This window comes from Diadema setosum, chromosome 7, assembly GCF_964275005.1.
Source record: "Diadema setosum chromosome 7, eeDiaSeto1, whole genome shotgun sequence".
Classification (NCBI taxonomy): Eukaryota; Metazoa; Echinodermata; class Echinoidea; order Diadematoida; family Diadematidae; genus Diadema; species Diadema setosum.
In genome coordinates, this window is record NC_092691.1 from 24,050,874 (window position 1) to 24,078,775 (window position 27,902).

At 38.1% G+C, this 27,902-nt stretch overlaps 1 protein-coding gene across 2 annotated transcripts in view; it reads right to left on the bottom strand.

The window, feature by feature from the left end:
* Window positions 1-17,370, bottom strand: part of LOC140230464 (OTU domain-containing protein 7B-like) — a 32,871-nt gene extending 15,501 nt beyond the window's left edge. The window contains exons 1-3 of one of the 2 annotated variants that reach the window (XM_072310617.1): window positions 16,822-17,370; window positions 2,288-2,539; window positions 1,575-1,799 (exon numbers count right to left, since the gene is read on the bottom strand). In XM_072310617.1, coding sequence (XP_072166718.1) covers window positions 1,575-1,799; window positions 2,288-2,539; window positions 16,822-16,900 — 556 coding nt within the window. In that variant the 5' untranslated portion in view covers window positions 16,901-17,370. The remainder of the gene's footprint in view (window positions 1-1,574; window positions 1,800-2,287; window positions 2,540-16,821) is intronic. The other variant, XM_072310618.1, reaches the window with a different exon arrangement.
* Between the last annotated feature and the right edge of the window lie 10,532 nt (window positions 17,371-27,902).

Consider the following 27,902-nt stretch of genomic DNA (forward strand, 5'->3'; position numbering starts at 1 on the left):
ATTCTGTGGATGACTTGACTTCATAGAAGCACATCCTGTAAATCCAGGTACTGCTAATTGTAGAAGCCCCTGGAAAACCAGCCAGCTCCACGGTTACAAGGTGAAAGGTTTTAGGGTGCAGTTTAAAAGTGGCATTGAAAATGATACGCCTAGAGGCAAATAATGAGCTATGTGGTTATCATACATTGTGTGCATGGCCAACTAACATTGAACAAAGTGGGGAAAGATGTAAAGCAGATTGCACGTATATCTGTAACATTCCTTGTATCAACCCACCTCCCCCCCCCCCCCCACATCCTTTCATTTAGACTATTGAAATGGAGCAAGGAGAACAAAAATGCTGAAGAATTTGCTATGCACGATTTAATATACTGAGCAAGCGGTGACCCGGCATGTCACATTTCTGGCTCAGTTCTCCTTTTCTCTGGGTTCTGCTCCACTGGGCGTTTTTTTGGGGAAGATAAGTCATATAAACTTGGCACGACATCAATTTGAGTCTGGCACGCATATATATATTTCATCAGATACTTACAATATGACCTCAAACCATAACGAAAGATTCAATTCCAGTATTTTCAAAATTAATTTTTGTGGGGACACGGTACAATGAACAGGTCTAAGAATACAGTGTATATTTGACATAAGTTGTTCTTCATTATGCAGCATGAAGTAATTTGCTGCTACGGAGGAGTCTGTGGTGCACATAACAAGTTTGAATTAACCCTACAAGAGGACTATTGCAGAGAAAAAGTGGACGAGAGAGAACAGGTCTCTGAAATTATGAGAAGGTCTGACAAGGTAACAGACATCATCCTGTGTGAGACCATGAATTATGCGGAGAAAGAGGCTCAAAATTGGGGCGTACATTCTTGGCATCAAAATCTGCACTTAAAGTTGAATCAGACTAACAGAAAAATTCACACTTCTTTTATTAGTCCTGCTCATTTCATGACTGAAATGTTTAATTCCTCCCATCTATTCCTGACAGCAAGGGAGCACTCTAAGGATGATACAATTAGTTTTGTAGAACGGGAAGAGAAAATCCTGTGATATAATTGGGCAAGAGCTGGATACCGATTTCCATTGGATGCACATTGCCTCACCGCTGATAGCCACTGTAAAACAATTATTACTGTGCACTTGTAACAAGAGTTTGCACAGTAAGCAAGCATTCCTGCATTCATGTGTCATGCCAACTGGCTAGCTAACCATGCATCTAGTAAATTTATCATGAATCCAGGAACTACAGGATGCATGGCTGAAAGTACTGGATGCATGGTTTGCATCTATGGCAAGCCACAAGGAAACACATCAAGTAAATTTGCTCTCGGGTCTCATGGTCAAGAAAATGGATTTCTGGCCAGAATTTGTCCTCCAATCTATAAAACAGATGAATCAAATGTCTTTGGTGCATCAGTCAGTAGGAATAGTGTGCACACATTAACTATGGCATTTAGTCTAAACCAACTTGGCTTTGCCTCATGGGTTAAGCATTCCACAGTTACCTCGTGCACAAGATTCCTACTGACGCACTCAGACCTGTGCGTCATCTGTATACTGGCCGCTGTCCTTACCCGAATTCTCCAGGTTGACCATCGTGCAGGAGTCGATCAGGTCTTTCTCTACGAAGGCATGGAAGTCGGGTGGAAACACAAAGAGGTCTGGCAGGATGAACGTGTACTTGGGCGTGTCCACGAGCTGACAGTCGTGGCGCTCCTCATCTTCTATCACCTTCTGACGGCCAATGTCCACTAGCTTGGCGTTGGCCTTGGACAAGCCTCTCGTTAACCTACTGGTACCTGCAACCATCAAGCCAGTGAGAAAAATTTGTCCTTATGCAGGCACAATCAATCACATTACCACATAAACATGTGTAAATTCTGAATAATTCTGTGATCTAAATATAAATTCTACATATAGCAAGACAAGAGCAAATTATGTTTTCCACTATGGATCTTTGCAATTTAATCTCAGAAGTCATAATGAGGACAACTTTACCTAGAGGAAAGAACTAATATCAAACTAAACATGACTTTGTTCTGGTACAATGTAATGTTGTGAACTGCTAATGATAAACAATAATCTATGACGTAATGATAATCATATGATCTTCATTGTAAAATTTCAAATGCATGCACACTCAAAAAAATTGTATTGAAAATGTTCTTTACTTTTCAAATGGGGGAGGGGGGTCTAGGACTATCAGCAACAGTGTCTGACGGACTGCTGTTTCAGTTTTTATTAATTATTTTTTAACTGTAACTTTGAGTAATCTAGATGCCCATACCAGGTGACCTTGGAGGCTCTTGGCCGACAGGCTTCTGCAGGCCATGTGGAGAGTGACCACCCCCATTTTGAACAATGGGAGATCCCCTCTGTCCATTGGTCCTGGGAGGAGACTTTCCCTGGGCAGGCTTCAACACTGGGCCGTTGCGGGGAGGGCTCTGCCTCGGAGGGGCTTGATTCTGAGTGGACAGTCGTCTCTGACCCACAAGTTCCTTGAAGTCCCTCAGGGCTGCATCATAATGCCAGTGTTTTCCTGGAAAATGAACACAAAAGGTATTAAGGGATGCCTCTACAATCATGTCTGGAGAAATGAGACATGCTTCACTTGTTCAAAACAACATCCTGTACATGATGGGCTATACCACGTTTGAGATACATGTACACATGTACTGTAATCTATATCATACACGTACATAAGTAAAGTATGACTTTCAAAACAGTAGGGTAGGCTGCTAGGAAGGTATTAGTACATAGATATGTATGGCGCACGCATTATATATTTTTATGCTTGCCTGATCCAAGATGTGATAGCTACATGTACAGCCTAGGTGCAATATAAAAAAACAAAACAAAACAAAATTAAAAAAAAACACCCCAAAACCAAACAAAATAAAACAAAAAACAAAACAAAACAAAAACCGACATTCATACCGAATCGTGCTGGTTAGATTTACATACAATCAGTCTGTCTAAAGACCTAAACACCAAGAACATTTTTGACTGTGTTCCAAAACCTTGAAGAAAACCAAGGTTTTCATTCAAATTATATCTATCACTAGTTTGACTTTCAGGATGTTTGTTGAACTTTTACTTTATATTTCCATTGATCTGTTGTACGAAGTAGCTACAGTTGTATGGAAATTCAGTCAAATTATCAACTTTCCGTCCAGGGGCGTTTTCTCCGTGTATCATCCATTCATCAATCATTAAAAAATTATTTCCCATTATGATTGCTGCAGTAATTGCACTTTATTGACTATTCAAAAGTTTTAATATTACACTTCCAATTTCCTACTTGGAATACATTCGCACCTGAATATGAGTATAATACACACATACAAACATGTATTGGTCACAACTTTATCAATGAAGTCTGTGATTTTTTTTTTTTTTTTTTTTTGCTCTCTCACAATATACAGATTGTGACAATTTTCTGAAAACTATTACCAATAAAAATTAGTTTTTCCATGTGAAGTGAGTCACAGATGACAAGAAATTTTGAAATATTTGCCTGATTGTCACACTTATTTTCACTAATTGCACGCTCATACCTCATTTGTCTTTACATACAAAATATGATTTACTATGTAATATGTCAATAATTTTCAGAATTGTATTTCTGTAATTGAACCTGCCTTTGTTATTTTTGTTATTCTGAAAGAAAATATGAAATGCAGAAAATAAAATCTTTTCAAACAAAAAAACAACTGATATTTTGCTTCTTAAATTTGGTGTCTCTCATTGAAAAGAAGATTCTCAGGTACACGTACACATGTAGGTTGTTTTCATCTGAAGCTATCAGTAAAGCTCTACTTGCTTTAGACAAACTCTAATATTGACTCTGACTAGTTTTTATCGCAAGTTGATATAGACGTGTCCACAGAACTTTGATAGCTTACATACACTGTAATCTTTGTTTTCAGACGACAACCAACATCTGTCCAGATATCCACAAAATACCTCACAGGAACACTGGGAATACAGCACTGAGCTCCTGAGTATACTGGCATGTACCAGAATTGCTTTTCAAGGAGCAATATCTCTGTGAACATTACCTTGTTCATTCAACAAGCTCTAAAATTGCCTCCTGCATCTTTATGAGAAATAGAAGTACTTGTACAATGTACATTGTATTTCAATTGTGCAGGGCCATGATACAGTATTTCTTCCTTTTTCTTTTGTTTCTTCCATTACCCAATCATTGCTGTATGTACATGTACATGAAGACAGAATAAATATGAAGTGCTGTACGATGAATTAATGGTTTCCTCTTCCTCTCCCCCCCCCCCCCACACACACACTCCCTCTCCCTCCATCCTCGTGTCTGCCAGCCAGTGTGTGTATATCGCTATATCTCATTCCATCACTTGTCTGTCTGTTTGTCTGTCTTCAGAGCTATTCTCATAGCTAAAATTTCTATATTTGGGTTGCAATCAGGGCAGTGTCTTTTTTTGATTCAGTAGGAACTGACCTGTGCATGTCATGAATGGTGTATGCTTTAATACTAGACTATGTCTCAAGGCCAATTAATATATTGCGGCACACCACAGCTGGAAAAAATAGCAAGGAGCAGCACGCATGGTGCATTATGGGATGTAAAATTTTGATTTTTTTGTTTTGTTTTTTGTGGTCACCGTTCTCACTGCACAACTTCGCAACCCTTTGCATAAAATCGCACAATTCATTGCAATTTGATCATGACCAAAATCTTTTTGAAATGTGTTATTTTTGTCCTCACTGTAAAAATGTCAAATTTGAGCAGAATCGTGACCAGAAATAAGATGTTTAATATTTTGAGTGCACGGTACTCATGTCTCTCCCTCCCTTGCCATCTATCTCTCTCTCTCTCTCTCTCCCTCTCCCTCTCTCTCTCTGTTCTAAAGCTTTGCTATTTACAATGTATGTGAAGGTACAAATGTATTGTACTTCAATCACTGCGATATTCTGTATACAGAGACGACACTTTTGACTATACACCTAGCAACTGTAATGCAATTGTACCACTCTACATGTACAATTCATTTGCTTCACATTATTGAACACAAATTTCTGCTGTTGGGCAATCAATGCTGGTCACTTCCTACTTGTAACTACATTCGTACATACAATGTAGGACCAGCAAGAATGACCAACTTTAGGCCATGGGGTGAGCTGGTTTTTTCGCTTGTTTCGTTCCGACAACTGCGGCACTAAAATGTCTCCACAGCTACGTGTAAACAAATAACCAAAAAGGCTACAGGAAAAAGTTCGACACAAACCCTCCTGCAGTATTTTGGTAATTTAGGGGGAAACAGTGAACTTTTTTGTCACTGAGGAGCTGAATATGTACACTTTGCCGTGTACGATATTCATTCGCGAACGATCATGTGATGTATGTTATCCAATCCGAATCGAGAATTTTTGTTTACGAGTCAAAATGGCCGCCCCCTGTGAGCCTGTCAACGCGTCTACGTCGTCTGCTCTGCCGAAACTTTTAAGATGCGTTATTATGCATGTAACATCGATGAAGTTTGGAAATTTCACGGCTATGACAAACCTAAGATAGACGAAACCTATTTTGTGTGCCAAAGAGTGGATCAAATCGGTGGGGGAGACCGTGGAATCGCAGACCAGAACGAAGTGACTCAGCTGCTCAGGGGGACTGACTGCAACCTGCATAGGATAATTTACAGGTTAGTTTACGTGCATACAGTCGTAGCAGTCGACACTGCAGTGCAGTCTCTATATGCGTAATGTTAATGACCATGCATGATGAGTACGGTAGTACAAGTACAACGTTAGCTATGTTATGAACGTTGCTCATGTATGTTATAATGGACGCTAATGCAGTAGCTTAGCCGTTTGATAGCGTGTCTGTTACATTTTAGATAAATTATCTTGAATTTCACCTTGGCATGGCATAGCGCCATTAATATAATGTAGCCTAACATTAGATGAACTGATACATGTTGTTCTATGTACAGCCCAGCCCAGGTTAGGTTGATGTAGCTGATCGGTGATATTATTTTGTAAAAATCTTGACACAGGACTGGATTGAAAAAGGTCTAAAAATCATGGCCATGGAGTATTAATATTAAAAATCCATCCTGTCTCTCTCACCCCGAAATTGGCGAATCCCCCCTCAAAACACACATTTAGCATCTCATTAAATTAACTTATTAATATTTGATATAAATAGGTCTAAAAAACCAACAATGACAATAACATAATTTCAACAATTAAACTCCCTAAAACATATGATTACCATTATGTTGAGCCAAATTATAAAGCAGTGGGTGGTGGTGATAGTGAAAGGCCAAGGATTACGAGTATTAATGATGATAAGGTAGTTGTATTCTTAATTATGATAATTGATATTGCATGTGATCAGGTGCTGAAAGCTGTAGATGTAATTCAAAATCAGTAATTGCACTGCAAGTACAAGTTGAAGTAGTTGATGATGACAATGATCATGAAGTGGTAATGATTACCTGACATAGTACTAGGGCCTATTGGTAATTACAAGATTCAAATATTGGCAGTCAATAGTCTACCGTACATTTAATGATATATTGAGTGTAACGTTCAACCCCTCCCCCTAGCGTTTAGCCTTTTTTTCCCCCTGACAAAATCCAATGGCTAATCAGTGCTGTTCATTTCTCCATTGTATTAAATAGGATTCCATGAAACGTGCTACAAGAGGTTTATAGATAGCAAACGCCTGAATCTCGCTCGGAAACGAGAGCTGAAGGAGGAGCCTGGTCCATCAGCAGGAGCATCTGTTTCCTCCCCTAAGACGCTCACATCAAGATCAAGATTTTCTTCTGGAAGCTCTTCAGGTTCAGCTGTGTTGCCTGTAAAATGCATCATTTGCAACAGAGTCAACCTGCTCATTACTTGCCAAGGGAAATAGGTCAATATGACTGATATTGAAGAATGAAAACATTGTCATGTTACTATAAGTTGTCCTTGATAAAATGGAGCAATATATATCCACCACTGAAACATTCACACACATACACAAAGAACTTCAGTGCAAAGTTCAGAAACAACAGAATGTACTGTATATGCACAAATGCTTTGGTCAATGTGATTAATGTTCAAGAATTGACATCTTACCAAAGTTGTGCATGATAAAATGTCTTTGTAATACAGATTGCTTCCTGTATTTTGAATGCCAATGTTTCTGCAACATGTTTTGACTCCTTGCCTCAGTATGTGATTGTTCGCCCTTTAGCAAACATTTCTGCCCACTATTATGATTTGATTAGGGTTGAATTATTCTAAGAACAAAGATGTTTTCCTGAGTGTGTTTCTTTTTTCATAAAACTGAATGGCTACGATTAAAATTTGTTTCTCCCACTCTGGGGGAAAAAGATATGTAACTATTATTAATACTGAAACAGAATGTTCATGTAGAAAGGTCAGTACAATGTAGGTGTGAGTACAAAATCAGTTTGCTAAAACTAATACCAGCCAAATGAAAATTGTGCATAAGTTGAGTCAGGTTTGCACAGATCCTCTGATATTGGAAGTTAATTGCAATATTATCATAATTTTTAATGCCAAACCTGTTTTATTCTCTCCAAGATTTTCAGGTACACATTGCCTCCAATACAGAATCCAACAGTTTTCACTCACGAATGGGTAAACTATAATATTGCCTTTATTTTATATATTGGCATTCTTCAAAACCTTTACACCCTTTCAAGGATATTTGGACCATGGAATGTTCCAGGAAATTTATTAAAACTAGAAAATTTGACTGATTATCATTTTGAGCTATCTTACATGAAAGGAGGTAGTGTCCCATCAACCTAATGAAAGCAATGAAAACTTCAGGAAATTTTATGAAGATTAAATTTTCTAAAGTACTGTAATATTTCATGAACAACGTGATTGCTATGTGATCTAAATATATTAAAGCTTCTTAAGAAGAAGAAGAAGAAGAAGAAGAAGAAGAAGAAGAAGAAGAAAATAAAAACATGTTTACTGATAAACAATATGATCTGTTTAATAGTAATGTCTCATGTGTGTAAATGAGTTAGTATGTGTGCGTGTGAGTGTATATAATATGTCAGCGTTTTTATGCACCTGTGTATGTGTAATACACTGATCAATACATGTATTATGTCATTGTGTGTGTTCATGTTTATGATAATCTTTTTTTTTTATGATGCTGATGTGATAAATGGCCAAGGCATGTAGAATAATATTGTAATACACTTGGGTATCTTCATAACTATGTGTGTGTGTATGTGTGTGTGCATGTGAGGGTGTGTGTGTGTGTGTGTGTACAATAAGATTCTCCCACATGCACGCGGACACACACACAAACAAATGCTCTTAATTTTTTTTTTTTGCCTTGAATGATTAGTCATTTGATTAATAACATGTCTTTGAACAGAATATAAGGCATTTGCCTTGACCTCTGACGGTCAGTCAGTGCTCTCTCTCATTATGGTCTCGAACCACCTTGTTCTTGTCCTCCTTTGCATAGCCAGCATCAGGAAAAGCTGAAACATGAGATATAATGCAACTATTAAACCAAAATTTCATTTTTTTTTTCTAGGTATATGGCTAGAAGCAGTGCTTTACAAATGTGTATATGTATTTCAGCTTAGAAACACTATGGGAACTATACTGCGGCGAGCAGCCCCATACGCATAACTGCGGCCAGCAGCCCCATACGCATAGCGTCATGGGGCTGTGAACTGTAGCATACAGGATCATGACGAATATTGTATTGCGGACAAATATCAACTTAAAATCGGGAAAAAATCTTCAATTTGAAGACTTATTAATAAATTTGAAGTATTGATAACAGAGTTCGTGCAAGGTTTGCTTCTGCAAATAGTTCCTTTCTGTTCAAATTGATGACTAAATGTGACTCGGTCGAGAGGAAACTGGGAGAGCTACACTGAATTGACGGCCAGGGCATGCGCACACAGACATCATATCCAGTCAATGGATTCGAAATTTGTGCGCAGTGATGTGTGCGCCTGCGCTGACCGTCAATTCAGCGTAGCTCTCCCAGATTCCTCTCGACCTAGTCATATTAAGTCATCAATTCGAACAGAAAATGACTATTTGTAGAGCCAAACCTTGCACGAACCCTGTTGTCAATACTTCAACCTTACTTGTAAGTCTTCAAATTGAAAATTTTTTGTTCGATTTAAAGGGGAAGGCTAGTAACTGATCAGTGGGAATCAGTGGAAATGCTGGGAGATGATTGTTCCAATCATTATGGGATTCATTCAGGAGTTCATTGTATATCTATTGTTGTGTGAAAATGATTTGCTTCAGAACGGTTTCATATTCAAGTAATGTGCAGATTAATGCTCCGTCACTGACCAGGGACGCTAACCTGGAAGCATTAAACTGCACATTACTTGAATATGAAACCGTTCTGAAGCAAATCATTCTCACACAACAATAGATATACAATGAACTCTTGAATGAATCCCATAATGATTGGAACAATCATCTCCCAGCATTTCCACTGATTCCCACTTATCAGTTACTAGCCTTCCCCTTTAAGGTTGACGTTTGTCCGCGATACTACCCTGTCATGATCCTAAATGCTACAATCCGCAGCCCCATTACGATATGTGTATTGGGCTGCTGGTCGTAGTTTATAAAATATGGATTTTCGCAAAAACTGCAGGATATTTCGAGGAGAACTTTTTACTGTATATTTAGGATGTACAAAACATCACATTTCCGCATTCAGAAAGTAGTGCCAGTGTTGCTGGAACGAAACCCATTTTCTAAGCCTCTTTTTCAGCTTCACCCCATGGCCTATTAAAGTGAGCTACAGGCTGTCCGCGTGAAGACCTCTTCAGGTTACTATCATCCTTGGTTAGGGCAATAGACTGTTCAATGAAATTCTCCTTCCAATAGCCATGCCTGCATTGTTTACACTGTACTTCATGCTATTCTTAAACCTGGCACGTCCTGAATGTACATGTACGTACACTTTTGTACACATATAATTTGTACACTGTATGTCTGAAGTCCACTGAAATGTTTGTATAAATTTACTGACTGCTCAAGTTCATATATTGTGCATGTAAATCAAGACTTGGGGATGTTGCCAAAATGACTGATTACATTCCAGTGTTTGGACTGTAACCCATGCATATTCCTTGACATTATATACGATATAATAGCTTCATCAAAAGCACTTTCCAGAAAAGCTCTTTAACTGTTGTATTCGTCAGTCAGGCCCTCCGAGATCCAACAAATTTCAGCTTCTACAGAAGGTGAGGTCATGTAGTCATGCGAACAGATTCTACACAATATAGAATTCAGATTAAATGGCTGACTGAGTTTCAATGACGACGAAAAACATTCCACGAATTCCTTCTTTTGTTCTTTCATCATGCAGCCATCAGATTTCATCAGCCAGAATTATTAGCCGGGTTCACACGTACAAAATAGCGGGATGACGATCGCGATCCATATCTCAAGTTTTTTTGCGAGCGTCCACACGTACCAAATTAGCGGGATAGCGATCGCGATCGGTATCCCGCTAATTTGGCGAGCGTCCACGCGTACCGAATTATCCCGCTAATTGCCGATATACCGATAGAGATAACAGCAAAGCCTGCAAACTGGGTCACGCAGCGCCCTTCTCTATCACTCACTGCCTGTGCGCACTTTCCTTTGCCCATTGTCTTTTACGCGTCAGTGGTGTGGTTCGCGCGCTGTTGTTTTGGTGCGCCAAAGAGGTGAAGGACCTCTTCGCAGAGGCCTCACTGTTGTGATGTGCGCATTGCATGATGGGATATAAAAACTCAAGATTCTAATCCCGACCGTTCACACGTACCAGCGCGCGGCCAATTATCCAGCTAATTGATGAACCAGCGCAAGATTTCTTGGGATTAGCATCGCGATGCTTATCCCGCTAATTTTCGGGTTTTTTCTGTCCACACGTGCAAAAAACTCGGGATGACGATCGCGATGCAAATCTCGAGATTTGTATCCCGCTAATTGGTGTACGTGTGAACCCGGCTATTGTTGTCAAACAATTACACAAGCACTCCTTTATTCTAACAAAATATTTGACTTTCAAAGTCTGTACAACCTTTGGAGTGAAAACATTTGAAATATGAATTGTGATTCATTTACTTTGTTGTACATTTGAACACATACAATGTACAGGTAGGGTACTGATAATGAGCAAACAACTTGATAATGGCCACATACTGTACATGCACATTTACAAGTTGCATGTATGCCTGACCTGCATGTAAGTTCATATACCATAAAACCATTTGTGCCATGGCATGGCTACTGTATTGCATGCAGTTCTGTTATGTCAACTTCAGATTGTAAACTGAAATTCTTGAAAAAATGCCAAATGTCTACAGTTAGATACATGTAGATATCTTTATGTTGACACTTGTCTACAGTGTACTGCTGTACTTGGGGTAAACAACACATGCACACTGCATACACTGTAGTGCATTGCCAATCCTGAAGATGAACAAAAAATACGGACAAATCGGAGTAACACTGCAAAAGCAGGAATAGTTCAACTTTCAGACTGAAAAAAAAAAAGATTTTTGATACCCCCCCCTCCCACACACACACACATACACACTGGCAGACATACATGTAAACACACTGCACCTTCAAAAGTACACTACATTGTATGTAATCCATTGTATTAACCAGGTATTCATGTTACAATACATAGGGGGCCTACACTGTACAGTACCTGCCAATCTCTTGAAGTTCAACAAACAGGAACAAATTGGAGTAAAATATACGAAAGGAAGAATTTTCATCAAATACCCTTCATTCGAAAGCAGCAAATGCTCATGAAAAATATGAACACAAAGTTGATATTCCTTTAATAGTACATGTACCTGAGCACTTGCTTTGTACTGAACAGTGAGACAGACTCTACGACACTCAATGCAGTCATATTGATGAGGGTCTAATGCACCATCACTCTTGTGGAGCCATGAGGACAAATTCTGTACCCATTATGAAGTAAATTTTACAGGTGTGCAACTGACCCATTTTGCATGGCTCTACACTAACCAGTACTTGCACTATAAATGTAGTTGTAGCATGGCAAAAAACAGTGCAGTGCCACATTCAGATGCACTGAACCATCATGGTGCATTTCAAAGTTCAACTGCCCACTGTTTTTCTCATAATTCACATACAGAGGTTGACTATAGAATACTAACTCTCTTGGGGTTTATGGAGGAGGTAATGCAGTCATGCCAAGTTGCTTTATTTTTTGTTTGATTCTCCGAGTGACAGCAACTCCACATTTCACTTTACAGGACAAGTTCACCTTAACACATTTGTGGATTGAGTGAATGCATATTAAAGTAGAACACATTGATTAATGAAAGTTTACGTAAAATCGGATACATTAATCAGTTATGAATTTTTGAAATTTCAGTGTCGCCATCGCTGGATGAGAAGACTACTACAGAAACTTTGATTTCAGATTCATAACTTTTGAATGGATTGTTCGATTTTCCTCAAACTTCCACTAATTAAATGTGTTCTACTACAGACATTGCTGCATTCACTCAATCTGAGCACATACTGTACTTAACTGTACTGTATTAAGGAGAACTTGTCCTTTGAATATCGGTAACTTTTCAAAAGAATGGTAACCACACAACAAGCAAGCATTTTATAAAAAACCACACTGGAAACAAGAAAACATTAAAAAATACCCTGTATGTTTCATGCATCTCTGAAGGTTGGTCCTACTAGTCACAGTATCACACTTAGGCCAAAAAAAAAAATTGTTGCATTGGCGTAACCCGCCCGACCCTAAAAATTCCGCCGACCCCATGTTTTTTATTATTTTTTTTGCTATCGATATCAAATATCTTGTTGATTGCGATCGCGATCGCACAAACCCGGAAGTGGAAACGGCTCTGGGGATATCGGATGTACGAGGGAGAGATCTAGCATTCAGACTGCGATGTATTGTGCACAGTTTTGCCATAGGTTTCTTGTGTGGAGAACTTACACGAATCTGTATATGTGGGACTGTAATAGAGATCGCCGTGTGCGATGAAAAGATCGTACATATGGGTCAATTTGCATCTATCTTATCTAAGTCAAAATAGTAAAATATGAAGTGAAAACATTCAGGATAGGGATTTCAACATCTTTAAATTCTGTGAAGGGGTATAATTCCAGTAATATCGGCCTCATAAATGATTTGTAGAATAGATGAACACAGCACATTCGGTTCAGCAGTTGTAACTGTTTACTGAGCTGAGCACGAGTTTTACACGTAAAATGCAGGTAGAAAAAAAAAAAAAAAAAAAAAAAAAAAAATCCGCCCGACCGACCCCATTTGAAAATCTCATGTTACGCCAATGCAACAATTTTTTTTTTTGGCCTTACTACATGACATGGCGATGTTACTGCCACACAGCATTCTCAAACACTTTCATAAATCTTCAATGAATTCCTTTTTGAGACACATCTTATAAGACTGAATGATAAAGTTATCTTTTGCTTCATATTCTTCTTTGATTTTGATGTTGAAGTAGTAACTATGTTGACTTATGAGGGGTTACAGTTGGTGGGTTATGATTGAAGAGACTCCATATGTTTACGAAAAAAGAATGGTAGAGATATCAATGTGACTGGATTTGATATGATTTTGAAATTAGAAATGAGAAATTTGTGATCCTTGTGAGTGTGGAAACATTGAAAACTTACAATGTATAAGCAAGCAAGTGGAAGTTTCTCTTGGGTATTGTCAGATGGAAACATGTCATGTGGATGCACTGTAGGTAAATTCCATTCGGACATGCTTTGACGGAAGAAAAACAGTACACACGTGAAAGTTCTAGCATACAGTTTTGTAGGTTGTATATCACCACTGACAGTGCCTTGTGACACTAAGGACAGTTTTGCACTACACTGTATCTTTTGCGGTCAAATACACATAATGCACCTTATGAATCACAATATGATAAGAAACCTGCAGTTGAACCAAATGCTGTTGAACTACCATTTCATTACAAAATCTTACCATGAATGGTCCTTTTTCACTACATTCATGTCAAACAAAATGTTGTTTGAATTCATTCCAGATTCCAGGTACGGTTGGCCTACTAAGTACATTTACTGTAGCCTATATGTTTATTGATTATATTTCATGAGATTTTTAAAGCAAAACTGAACTAAAAACAGACAATTGAATTCCTGCATCTCTTGTACTGGAAAGAGCTGGAGTCATCAGTGTTCAGCAATCTCAATCCCTTTCCTTAACAAATGACACTCTGGAAAAGGTTACCATAATTTTTGTGCCACTACCAATACACTAGTTGCTCCAGCACCACTGTACCATTTCCAAATCATGTCCTGAATGCTGTGCTTACTGATAATGAATGCATGACGTCATATTTATTTCACTCATTAAGGCATCCTACAACCCTAACCTAACTGTCAGCTTACTGTCTGAGGCACTGTAAATTCATCCTGGTGCCTTTGAATTCAGTCTGTCATGGAAGCATTCATTGAATTCCATTGAAAACTATCATGTGATTTACAATAGCAGCATACTCTGGTGCATATGGGTAGGCAGGGATAAAAGTTATGAAGGATGTTTCCTTTTACTCCATGTACGAGTAAAAGGATTAATGAGCTCTACAAGATAAATGTAATTGTAACAAAGGAATGAAGGAGATCTTCTAGTAAAGACTTGTACATGTACAATGTATATTGGAGGCTGGGACAGGAAACTATAATTTATCAAATTGTCTACAAGTCATGAACTTATTTCTTCATTTTTCAAGTACAATGCCGCCTTTTGTCTACCAATTCAGAAAAGACTAACAATATGAAACGGTCACAAATCCTGAGATATATTTAAATGACCAAGCTACAAGAAATTTAGAGTTACATTTTCTTCTCTTTTGTGAAAGGCAATATCATTCATTCTGTATTAAAGCAGGAATACAACGTACATTGCTTTTACACTGGGCCAATTTCAGTTAACCTTCCCCACATGTACAACATGTATATAGGTTGTGTTCATAATGTTGAGGGATAGGGGTGATTTTGTATTGAAGCTCTCCAGTACTTCCATATAATATTCAGACCACGTTGATAATTTGTGGATATTCACAGAGTGAAAATTACAAAAATTTCCACACCCCCAAATACTGCATGTTTACAGTAGGTGATGTGAACAATCAAAGTGACTGCCTCGTGACCAGTTGATAGTAATAATAGCTCAAGACATAACACAAGTTTCCAGCATCAGGATGTCGCTGCTCACTGAGGCATTAAACTGACCTACATTGTATTGTTGACAATAGTCTGTGAGGACGGATTTTAGAGGCAATGGAAACAAAAGATGCAAGACAGTATTAAAGAGAAGGCTTCCATCTCTTGTTTGTCTCCAGTAAAGTTCATTGTTCTCATGGAGTTCCTCACCTAGGCCTATACTGAAGGGCAAGTCTGTTGTAGCACACAGAACGCTGTGTGCTCAAATCTCGGTATAAAGGTGCTAACCCCACCATGGGTAAGCTCTTAATCAGAAAGGTATGCCCTGAATTCATAAAGGTAAAGTATACAGTAGCTTCAACACTACAGCTGGATACCTCTGATATATCATATTGTACATCACTACTTTCATCTTGTTTGCTCAAGATGACTGTATGGACACCTTGAGTGCTTGAAGTAGATTTAACCCGTTTCCGTGCTGAATTCTGAAATCCCCAGACATAATACACAGCCTGCCAGGTTTCCGTAGGGAATGGGTTAAGGGAATAAAGGAAACACGGTCATTCTTTGTAGCCGATCCATGACAAAGAACAACACACATCTCAGTATCAACTTGCCATCTAAAGCCTCAGCCAAAATAGGAAGAAGAGTCATAAACAAGGATTCCTTCCCTCACACAGACAAGTCTCTCATGAGCAAACACAAACAAATAGTACAATGAACCCTTGAAATCATTTTTGCTGCTTGAGTATTTCTGCTATGGCCGAAGGATGGTACCCAAAAATGGGATCCCTGCCAGACTCGATATAATCGCACAAAAACATTATTTGTTGCCAAGTGATTAATGTTCTGGACCATCAGACAAACAGGGGAGCAGCGTGCCATCATAAAGCTGAAGGGGATGTTTTGATCTCAAAATACAAATTAACGGTAGAGTGTTTACGAGTACCATGGTATGAGTTTTTCTCCGTTTTGCATCCCCAAAAAATTCTGTAGTACGGATGGCCAATTCCTTTAATACCCTTGTGCTACTACCATGGGTTTCATTTCATGATATGACATTTCTGAGCATATCTGTTAAAAATCTTTCTTATATTGGATGGCAGTGATGATATACTTGAGAATGTTGCAAAAATTGGGGATGACTGCAACTGCCTTCAATATTCTCTGGTACATATTCTCTGTATTTCCATGAAATAAAGCCACCTGATATAATTACACTGTATAACAATCTATACAAATGTTATCTAGAGAAGGTATAAACTTTAAAACCTAGTTACATGAACTAGAAGTTGACATAGACTCGGCAGTAAAACAGTTGTAAGTACTTGCACTTGTAGCAAGAGTCTAGCAAGTAGTCATGCATCAGAAAGCGTTCATGCAACAAACGAGACAAAATACAATGTATTATTCTACAGCCTTTAACTACAGTAGCCTATGGGGAATTAATACCATGGTCTATAGATGTGCTTCATTGAATATGCTCTGGTATTGCACATGCAAATCAAGCACACAAAAATACGCCTTTTTAATGCGCCGCTAAAATGCCTTATGGAGATAATGAACAACAATCTCGTAGGTCTATGGTATAATAACAGTTTGTACCTTCTAGGATATCCCGTGCAAGACCAGCCTCCAACTTCGTCTCCTTGATGAACTGGGACAGGATCTCATTCAGGTCCATGGTTCACCTTCCTCCGCCTTCTCGTCTCCACCAGCCTCAACGTCTTCCCAGAGAACGGGCAAGACACAGTCGCCGAGTGATGGTGGTAGTATCCACTCTACTAACTTCCTCTGGTGCTGAGAGTCATAACGCTGTTACCCCTCTATTTGACACTTTCATTCACAGATAACTGCTCGTATACAGTCTCACTGAATTGATCGTGTCAAACAGTCAGAAGTCGTTGCAACACTCTGCTACTCTTCAGTCCGCGTGCGGTACTGCGATTCGTGCGGTCAGCATGAAAGAGAGTCCGTCGCTGTACACATGTGCTTCCTTTGTTTTCATGAGGTCCCCCCTGCAGTCTCGCATCCAGCCACTTGACTCATGGGCCGATGTCCATCCCTCTCCTTTGGTGCGGTACGCCAAGCGCTGTGCATCTGTTCTCGGCGAGTTGGGTCGCTACACAGCAGGAAGGAACTCGTGGCGGCGTTCACTAGGCCTGCGAGAAGAGAGAAGCAAACAGAAACGCACCACAGAGGAAGTTTAGAGTTAGCGTACTGCTCTCTGATAACCGAAGGAGTTAAAAATCACTGAGTCATTCCTGCATCTATGGAAAATGAGGTGGAACTGTAACACAAACTAGGGGCAATGTGAAAGAATGCTTTGTTCGTTGGACCAGTAGGGCTAAAAGAAAAAAAAAAAATGAAATATTGAAATAAAAACATGCCATGACAAATTAGTGGATAGATGACAATAAGGAATTCTTGGCAATAGCTGCAGGAGACAGAATTATGTGCCACTATTCTTGACATAAGGACGGACACCTGTGTGCCATTACTTTGTCTTGATTATAAAGCATAACAAAGTTAGCTACTTCCTCACTCCATGGAACTGTGAGGACACCTTAACTTGCAAAATGGACACAGCAATACAAATGTTTTTTTTTTGTTAAATTTGGTAGTACCTACATGTAAAAGACCATTTCATTTTGAATTCTAAATGCAACATGCACTCTTGATAAAAAATCACAATAATTATGATTTGGTGGGTACTTTGTAGGCTCTAATTTGCAGAATATGGGTGTAGTGAAGGTTCTTGAACTAAATTACTGTAAGTGTAAATTGCAACTTGCATTGCTGGCTCTTTAGGTAAATTGTCAATTGTTCAGCACTCCATCCAAATCATATTGCATTGCATTGTATTGACCATAGGAATTGTGTTATAGTGACCTGTGATTTCATGACTGATCCAGGCCCGATGTGTACATGCTTTTGAGAGGTCAATGTGAACTGATCTGCACAATAAAAGACGCACCACTGCTTTATAATGAGGTACACTGTAGTCTGGCTGAGAACATACAATACAATGTGCATTGTTGATGACATGCATTATACATTGTACTTGCTGGTAAATCACAGTGAAGAATTTGGGTCAAGTCCTGATCAATGCCATCTTTTACGCAAAGAAGCCTTGTAAAACTGCAAGGCATTGTGTCATTCGATTATTTGATGTACATTGTACATTCACACATCTGTACTCCATGCAAGACCAGCAGAGCATGAATGTTTGCAATTTTGTTGAGTTTTTGTTTTCTGCTCGGATAAAGAAAGTTTTATTTTTCCTAGAGTGAAGACCACATCACACACACCCCTTCACACCCACATACAAGCTTGTATATGTACGTATGCAGCCTGCTAACAGCTCCGGATCTTGTGTAGGCATGAAAGTTTAACAGCCTTGAATCTTTTACTTCTTTTGTGATTTTCTTTCTTTCTTTCTTTGCTGCTCCCACGTGATGAGGTCCAAACGTTGAAATAGCAGGCATCTTTCTTTGCTGCCCCCAAGTGATGAGATCCAAACGTTGAAATGGCAAGCAAACATGACAGGCTGCTGGAGCAGCTGCATATCCTCATGTTAAGGCCTGTGTATCCTTATGTAACTCAAAAAGATTGTGTGTCCTTTGAAAAGGTATGTGTCCTTTATCAGGTTTCTAACTCTAAGCCACACGCTGTAAAAGTGGGGTTTTTTCGCACAAGTAATTTTTCGCGCTCTGCCAAGTACAATGAATTTCACATATTCTTAATTCCACGGAATAAAGACATTACATCCGGTGGTACATATACCATAACAATCAAAAATATTTGCACAATCAGTGCGTGAGTTTCTGGTCAAGCGAAATGCATGAACATTTTCACACCACCAAAATTTTCACTTTTACAGTATGCAGGAAAACTGCTCTGCGGAAAAGAAAACCTACGATGTAAAAAGACACCTGAACATCAAACTGTCGGCTACTATACAAACTGTAATTTGTGTGATACACTGGAGGTGTGATACCTCCTTGGGTACACTAACTATCAATTCCCACTTTCTCATCCTGCTTCCTGCCTTTTGTATAGATATGCTTTCCCCCCAGGAAAGTAACGAGTTGCTCAAAATGATTCTCTTGAAGACTCATTTTCCTGAAACCTATGAGAAATACAGTAAGTAAACTGCTATCAATCATGCAATTGTAAATTTGTAATGAGCACAAACTTGATCAAACTTGAATTGATCAGCACCGCTGATTCCCCATTCACACTGTAACAAAAAACAAATTTAGGCATTCAGATTTCTCTTTTGATCTAAAACTTTGATTTACAACATTAAAATGTTTTTAGGGATATCTACTTTCAATTTCTTATATCTTTCAATACATTCAAATAAGAAGTAAAAGCCCATTCATACAAAATACAATGTTTTTGTAATACTATACTATGAAAGCAGAAATTTTTGCGCATTGCGCACAACTAAATTGTAGAAACTAGCGCGAAAATAAAAGCACGCAAATATTTTTGCTTGCTATAAGTTCCAGTTAGTAGTTCAGAGCTCGATTCCACAAAATTAAAAACACACGAAACTCATCTTTAATACCTGAGTTAAAAAAAAAATTACTCACACAAAAATGTCCACTTTTACACTAACTCTGAGAATTCAGACTGAACATGATAATGTACAAAAAAAAAAAAAAAAACCGCACTGATTGTCATGTGAGACAGCCTTGACACAAAATATGTTTGCTCAGGTGTCTATCAACAAAAATCTAAAATCAGTTTTGCTCTGAAGCGAGGTTGATTGTGTATGTGTAGTGCTACACCATACACAGACCCGTGGATCTTTATAACAGGCGAACAAACATCATAGGGTCCCTCTTACAATGATTAAATGCGTACAGTGTATACCTTGAGCAATGGCTTAATGCTTTAGTGCATTTTATACCTGAGCCACCAAAAATAGTATTCTGAGGAAAAATTGAGGCTGCAGAGTACAGCTCTTGTTGATATTTTTGCCGAAACTGCCCCCCCCCCCCCCCCCCGGCACTCTTATTGACTTTTCAATGGGGATAACAATGGGTGGGATTCCTCGTCTTTTGTGTCTGCCTGAATAACTTGAGTGGAGTAGGTAGTGCAGAGGAATGCTTGGGCAATTGACAGAAGAAATGCTGTGATAGACAATCACATGACAAGTGTGTACAATTGAAAAAAAAAAATCATACAAAATGAAAGAAAAAATTAAAATAAAGGATTTGCATAGTCTGGCTTCTAGACAATGAGCTACATGTACCGTAATTTCCTCTCACCTTTACTAGTACACGCACTTTATACAGTACAAATAATGACATCACTGTTGGGAGGGACTACTTCAGTATTAAGTTGCTCTCATATGCCCTACAGGTCTGCATAGCTGATGTCGAACTGATGTTTTTGAAACAAAATACTGAATAGCCAGCCTGCAGGAGAAAAAAAAAGGAAGAGGCTGGAAGGAAGGCTATAGGTACGGACTGTTGCACTCTGTTCTATCAGGCTTGACAGCACGTACTGTAGCTGAGTAGAATATCCAATGTCAATGTGCAGACAACATGAAATACAGTTGAAAACCACAGAATTTTGTTGGCTAACTATCAATTTATTGGCATGTACAGCATCAAAATATACTGGAGGATGACAACTGAACCAAAACTTGCCCCCAAATCTCTTTAAAGGACAAGTTCACCTTCATTAACATACAATGTAAGGATTGAGAGAATGAAGCAATATTAGTAGAACACATCATTGAAAGTTTGAGGAAAATCAGACAATCCGTTCAAAAGTTATGAATTTTTGAAGTTTTTGTGCAGTCAACACTGGATGAGAAGACTACTGCAGTGTATGATGTCACATGCGTACAACAATATAAGGAAAATATAAAGAGAATTTCACAAAATTTCATCTTTTGAAAAAAGTACACATTCCCTTGACTCGTTACTGACATACACATGTTATTGGTAATATTATTACCATTGCCTTTAGAAAGAGGCAAGTTAAGTGCTCTTTTATCATGCGAAAAAAGTGAAAATATGTTGAATTTTCTTTACATTTTCTTTTATTGTACTCCTATGACATCACGAGCCTTAGTAGTCTCCTCATCCAGCGGTTCCAACACAAAATTTTAAAAAATTCATAACTTCTGCATCGATAGTCCAATTTTCCTCAAACTTTCACTGATGTGTTCTACTAACATTGCTGCATTCTCTCAATCCTTATGTTTATGAAGGTGAACTTGTCCTTTAAAGGTACTAGCCCACATTTGCAAACCCACAAAAATCAAAACTGCATAAAACAGGTCCAATATGACTTCAAGTACAAGTTAAAACAGTAACATACCTCACCTGTCGCTCTTTGTCTATACCATTCGATAAAAGAGAGAAAATCATCGTTTTAAAATCAATTTTCAAACCGGGTCAACCCGACCCAAAATCAAATTACGAGCGCGGGCTATAGCTACGTACATTGGACATGTAACATGTATGTGGACCGGAGCTAGCGAGCGTTATACGCATGCATACGGATTACGGTGCATTTTCATTTACTTTCATGAAAGTAATGGACTAATTGGAACGAAATTTTGCACAGGTGTTACTGCAATCATACCCAAACTCCATGCTAACTATGAGACCAATTGCTGCAGGTTTACAAATGTGGGCTAATACCTTTAAGCAGTGCTACTAAAAGAGATTGATTCTTCTCAAAGGTTTGAGTTCGATGGAGATTTACATACATACAGCTGTATGTACAACATGTAATTATGTACAATATACACAATCTGACTGGCTATGTTAAAGGAACAGCAAGTGACCCAGAAACGATATCTAATAAAGGATGGTTTCATTCAGTAAATAACTGAATTATTAAATGTATCAAGGGAAGAAGACTACAGAGCCCTATCAAACAGTTTTGTAATACTCTCTCTCTCAAAAAAAAAACAAACAAACAAAAAAAAAACAAAAACACCTTGTTAGAAAGGAAGTGTCCACTTGATAGAGGGATTTTAAAGGTGTTGGGATACTATAAAGCTCACTGAAGTCAGATGTCACAATATTAGCAAGCAAAAACAAAAGCAAAAAATCAAAATAAAACAAGACTCACCAAAATTTGTTCCTAAAGGCTAAAGAGCACAGATATCCATTAAAGTGATGGTTACTTGAGGTAGAAAACATACAATGTAAAATGTAAGTGTACAAAGTTTCATACACAAAAAAAAAAGAAGAAGAAAGAAGGTGGACATTATAAAATATCAACAAGAATTTGAGTATGTATTTGACAGCAGGTGTAACACTGAGTTCTGCATTACGGTGCAAAGTTTGTGCATAGTTTGTGAAGCATTCACATGCATACATGAGGGCTGCACACTAACCCATTTTTTCTACTGGTCCAACCTGTCCGTCGGATCAGTAGGTATCTTTTACTGGCCCATTCCCGAAAAAGTTACAGCTCCGAAAGTGATGTTTACTGGTCCTGGACCGTCGGACCAGTGCCAGTGTGTAGTGTTGCATACATACATTGCATACACACACACAGAGTTTGCAATTAGTAGGGAAACAGTAAACTACAATTTTGTTTAACAAGCTTATAGTGCAATAGGATGTTGTTGGCTGATACTTGACACATATTACTGTATACCTTGTTAGTTTAATACACAGTACATTAGTGCGGTGTCTCTATTTCTGTCCATGATTACAAGCATACAGCGATGACATCATCAGGTAGCTTCTTGAATTTCTTCGAGGAAGGAACCCAAAATAGTTTTGTTGAACTCCCTGACTGACCTGGTGTATCAGTTATTACTCAGCAGGGGATTAGTCTACCCACGACCAGACTCGGGCTTGCCAATTCTGGCACAACAGACCACTACACACATTTGCATAGGCATGTATTCATCTACAGTGTACCTACTGTGTATGTACAACATCCTGTAGTTCATACCATGTAACTGGGTACCGGCATATTACATGTTTTACACAGCACACTTTGAATGGTACTCCCAAGAGGATTTACACGGAACCTACACTGTATGACATACATGTTTCTGAGAAAACAGAATTGTATTGCTCATACACTTAAGCACAACATCTCTGACTCAGTGATCCATGTCCTTTAGAGAGAGTCTACATTTTATAGAAAATTGGCCTTTTGCTTTCTTTGTCGTCACAGCCACCACAGGATATTGCGAATTACAAAAACACAATTTGACATTTTATACTACACGCCTGAAAAGTTCTACAGTGTATGTAAGGTATTCTACTCAAGTCAGCATATGTCATCATAAGCATCAAAAGTTACTGGCTTCTAATCTAATGACATCAATGAAAATGATGAAAGCCTCTAAATATCCATCAGAAAGTACCAACCAAACAACAAGTGGAATGGATTTTTCTGTGCCCTCTGTGGGGTCTAGGTTTATATCACTTGCTTTTCCATAGCAAGGCTTCATAGCAGGTCTGAAGATGGTACCTGTATGGGTGGGGGGATTTCATGAAGCATTCTTTCATATTTTTTTTTCTTACAAATTTGCTTTCAGTCAATCAAATGCAAGAAGTTCAGGAACTTTCTAACAGTTTTGTCAAAAAAGAAATTGTTGGAAGCCACTAACTGCCCTAACTTCTAGTATGGGCAAATATACACATGTAAAAAAATATTTATGAATCCATACTTTTAATATTAATTTCATCCTTTCTTCAAAGTGTTATAACTTCAAGAGAATTGTGATTTTTTTTTTCTGTTTGTTTGAGTGCATTACCATCTCTATTTTGTGGTAGCATTGATGGCTTCTAACAAAAAAACCAAGAGTATGCATACATTACAAGCAGTATCCCCCCCCCCCCTTCACACTACATGTAGGCCCTACATGGTAGAGAATTGAAGGATACTAAATGAATAACAAAGATGAATGAATTGATAAGTATAGTATTACAGTGTAGGCCTACATCAATTCATTGTGAGCAAGTCAAATCTACTGGTCAGTTAAACATTCCAATCCAAAGAAGAGTAAAATCTAATGCACTATACAAGAATGGCATGACTGAAAGAATTTTAAAGGGACTACTTGCAGTTTAATGCAAATAACCCAATCATTTTAAAAATTATTATTATTACCTTTTTTTTTTATTCACCTGGTCCAGTATAAATTATCTTCTGCTAAATATTTGTATGAAACTTACTGGTTTTCCCCACTAACAAAAAAAAAAAAAAAAAAAGACACTACCCTGGAAGAAATGTTCAATATGACATTACTGTATAAAGTGATAGACTAAAATTCATCACAGACATTTAGTCATTTTCATGTCATTTATTTGCAATACGAAAGTTTATTATCAAATTTGGAACAACTCTGTATCCAAAATAAGCGTGCTTTAAAATAACCAACAATAATATTGCTATGTTACAACTAGATGGTATGTGATAATGACTGGCCGTTGCTGCTGGAGTAGCAAAAATTATTGACAGGCCCATGAGATGATACCACTCTGTATGACCCCTTTCATGTGTCACACTGTTTTCTATTTGATCTCATATCCAGAGTGAGGTCATTGTAGTTTTAATATCCGAGTCAGAAAAAAAAAAACCAACAAGATAACTCTGTTTTCGTGCTGGTGCACATCTACTGATCATGATCGCTTCCTCTGACCGGAGGGGAGAGAAAAACGTCAGAGCAGCTCCATCTCAGCGATAAAGGTGTGTTTAGTCAAAGGCCATACCATGCACAGGTCAAGGTGGGGCAGAACCAGCTTGGGATCCTGAACCAGACATAACAATTTTCTGTGCCCTTCAGGGAACTGCCACTGGGTAAACAATAAAAACTGTTCAGTCAATACATCTGTCACACAAGCCTACCATATACACACTATACATTTGGAATGTGTGCATTCTGCGACTGACGTCACACAATGAGTCATATAAGAGCCAGATACACAGAAGCCTGTTTGTGTCCTCATACATTGTATGTATTCATTTATCAAGCCATATTAAACGCTATTACAGTACGGAAATGCACTTGCCTTTTACAAGCAAAGTTGGTTATGAATATATGTTTTGTTTTGGGGGTCGGTCCTGAATTTGGTCCAAACTCGTTTTGCACTGCCTATACACTCGGAAAAACACCTCTTGTTGCGGAAATAAAAAACAAACAAACAAACAAAAAAGTAATCTCATGAATATCAGACATGTATACATGTACCTTAAATGGTATCCTATAGCATCACTGCAACTTCTAGAAGTGCTCAGCAATTCATGCTTGACCATATACTTGAGTTTTGGGGAAGTGAATACAAACAATGTTCATCTCTAGCTTTAAACTTATGGGCCCGAATTCACGAAGGTGGTACAAATGAAACCATGGTTTAAACCATGGACAAAAACCATGGAATGCCAAGTGTCGCATGCGATATTTCGCTACGAAATCAGTCATTTCGTCGATGAAATGATTATTTTGTAAAGAAATGACAACATTTTGTAACTAAATGAACATTTCGTCCACAAAATGATAATTTCGTTAACGAAACAGTCATTTTGTCGACGAAATGACCAATTTCGTAACGAAATATTCTGTTTGACACTTGGCGCTCCATGGTTTTTGTCCATGGTTTAGACCATGGTTTTGTTTGTACCACCTTCGTGAATTCGGGCCAAGGAGTATACTTGAAGAATTAGGCCTACAATGTACATGTAAACTGTAGGCCCTACCTGTTGGACAGAAAATGTATGACATGCCCTTGTACAGTGGTACGGTACTCTTTAAAATAATCTAGTATTAAAGTTGAAGATAATGAGAGTGTTTGTTCAATGTTTTGTCTTCATAAAAAGGAAGACGACAGGCAATGATAAAGCTCATGTTATAGCTCCTTCCTGCAGTGGTGACTAACAAAATCAGGACATACAGTGTACTTGCATTCCAAACACTCCTCTTCTTTCCCACGTGCTTCTGGTGTATGTTGTCCATTGAGCAAGTATAACTTCAAAGCCACTGAATACCTTTATGACAAAGATTGTTCCTGACATTGAGAGAGATTGTCAAAGCCTTGTCCAACACAGGTCAGCAACTGATGATGCACACAGAATTTATGTTGATGAATGTACTAACTGTAAAATCAGAAATATTCGCATGCATGAAACATTTGCCAACTTCACACGAAGACATGATTCGCGCAAGTAAATTAAACATGAACATTTTTGTCTACACAATCCAGTGCATGTACTACTGTAGGATACTTTCATGGGTGGCAATTTGCGAAAGTTTCACGCCACGAAAAAGGGTTTTAAATATTGCAAAGCTTTCATGAAGTGATTGTTTCCAGTTTTGCAGTTTGGAGTGTATTTGGTAATGCATTTCGTTCTACACAGTTGAACTGTGTTATAATACTGTAAATACTGCATGTATACATGTACCATGATAGTGGAATCATGGGTGTGAATTGTACCATGTCTCTTTCTATTAGTGAGCTTGAATCTAATAGTAAATTGGCTGAGAATGATTTTCAAGGTCAGTGACAGTTTACAACATGGAAGAGAGGCTATTTACTGGCAGCAGTTACATGTACATGTGCCTCTGAGGGGCTTGTACAAGGAGTTTAAAGTTCACACTATTATTTATTCCCTACACTTGTATAGCCGTACAAGAAAATTTGTACCAGTTATCATGGACAAAAAGAATTGCAATTTTTGTTTTGTGCAGTGCTTTACTAACTCTAGTCTCAAGTAAAGTCAGAATGGAATACTACCTGGTACATGTAGAAATTAGCATGAAGAATAGAATAATTTGCTTTTCTTGTTTGAAAATTGATAATGGCTTGATCAGAATGCAAATCACCATCAGAAAGATTGCATATAAAATGAACCTTTGTGCTGTCAATGAGTGCACGCTTTCTACCTTCTACTCACTCTCGATACTGACTTTTGAACTTCATAATTATTACCATATCTTCATATAATGTTCACATATTATTAAAAGGATTCACCAATACAATGTAGTACTTTGAACTGATATGGCTTATGCCTATACATGTTCAATGTGATTTTACATAATAAATGTACTTACACAATCTGTTTAAATCTGCTAAATCTGTATAGAGGAAACATCATTAAATTTCCTTTTGAATTACAAAGAAATCAAGGGGGTGTTTTAAAATGTACTCCCCATCAAAGTGGCTTGCAATGTCTTCACAACAGTGACTTTTATTGTGGAAAAGGCTCACTTGTATAAATTGTACAGGAGTTGTCACTGAATATCATTTGTTATGACACTGCATGAAACTCAAGAACTTGCTATGATTATGTTTGTTTTAATTCCATCTTATTTTAAGTAAAGATTTTGAATGATATACAATGTACAACTGTACAAATATAGTTTTACAGTAATACACTAGGTTGAAAGGTTATCTATTACAATCTTTTCAAAATCCAAACAAGACAATGCATGGAACTTACACTGTACAAGCATAATGGGATGCAGAATCGTAAGAGAGACCAGTTCATGAGGCAACATCTGGTGTCAACAAACATGTTGGCTTCAGGCAGTGACAATCTTCCCCCCCCCCCCCCCAAGCTTAAAGTAATCCAAAACTTGGCACAGTCTTAAAAAAAAACAAAATAAAACAAAACAAAAACAACAGCCAGCAAGTGTGAGTTCCAGTTTTTTTTTTTTTCATATAAAAGTCTTTCTACTGTTTGAG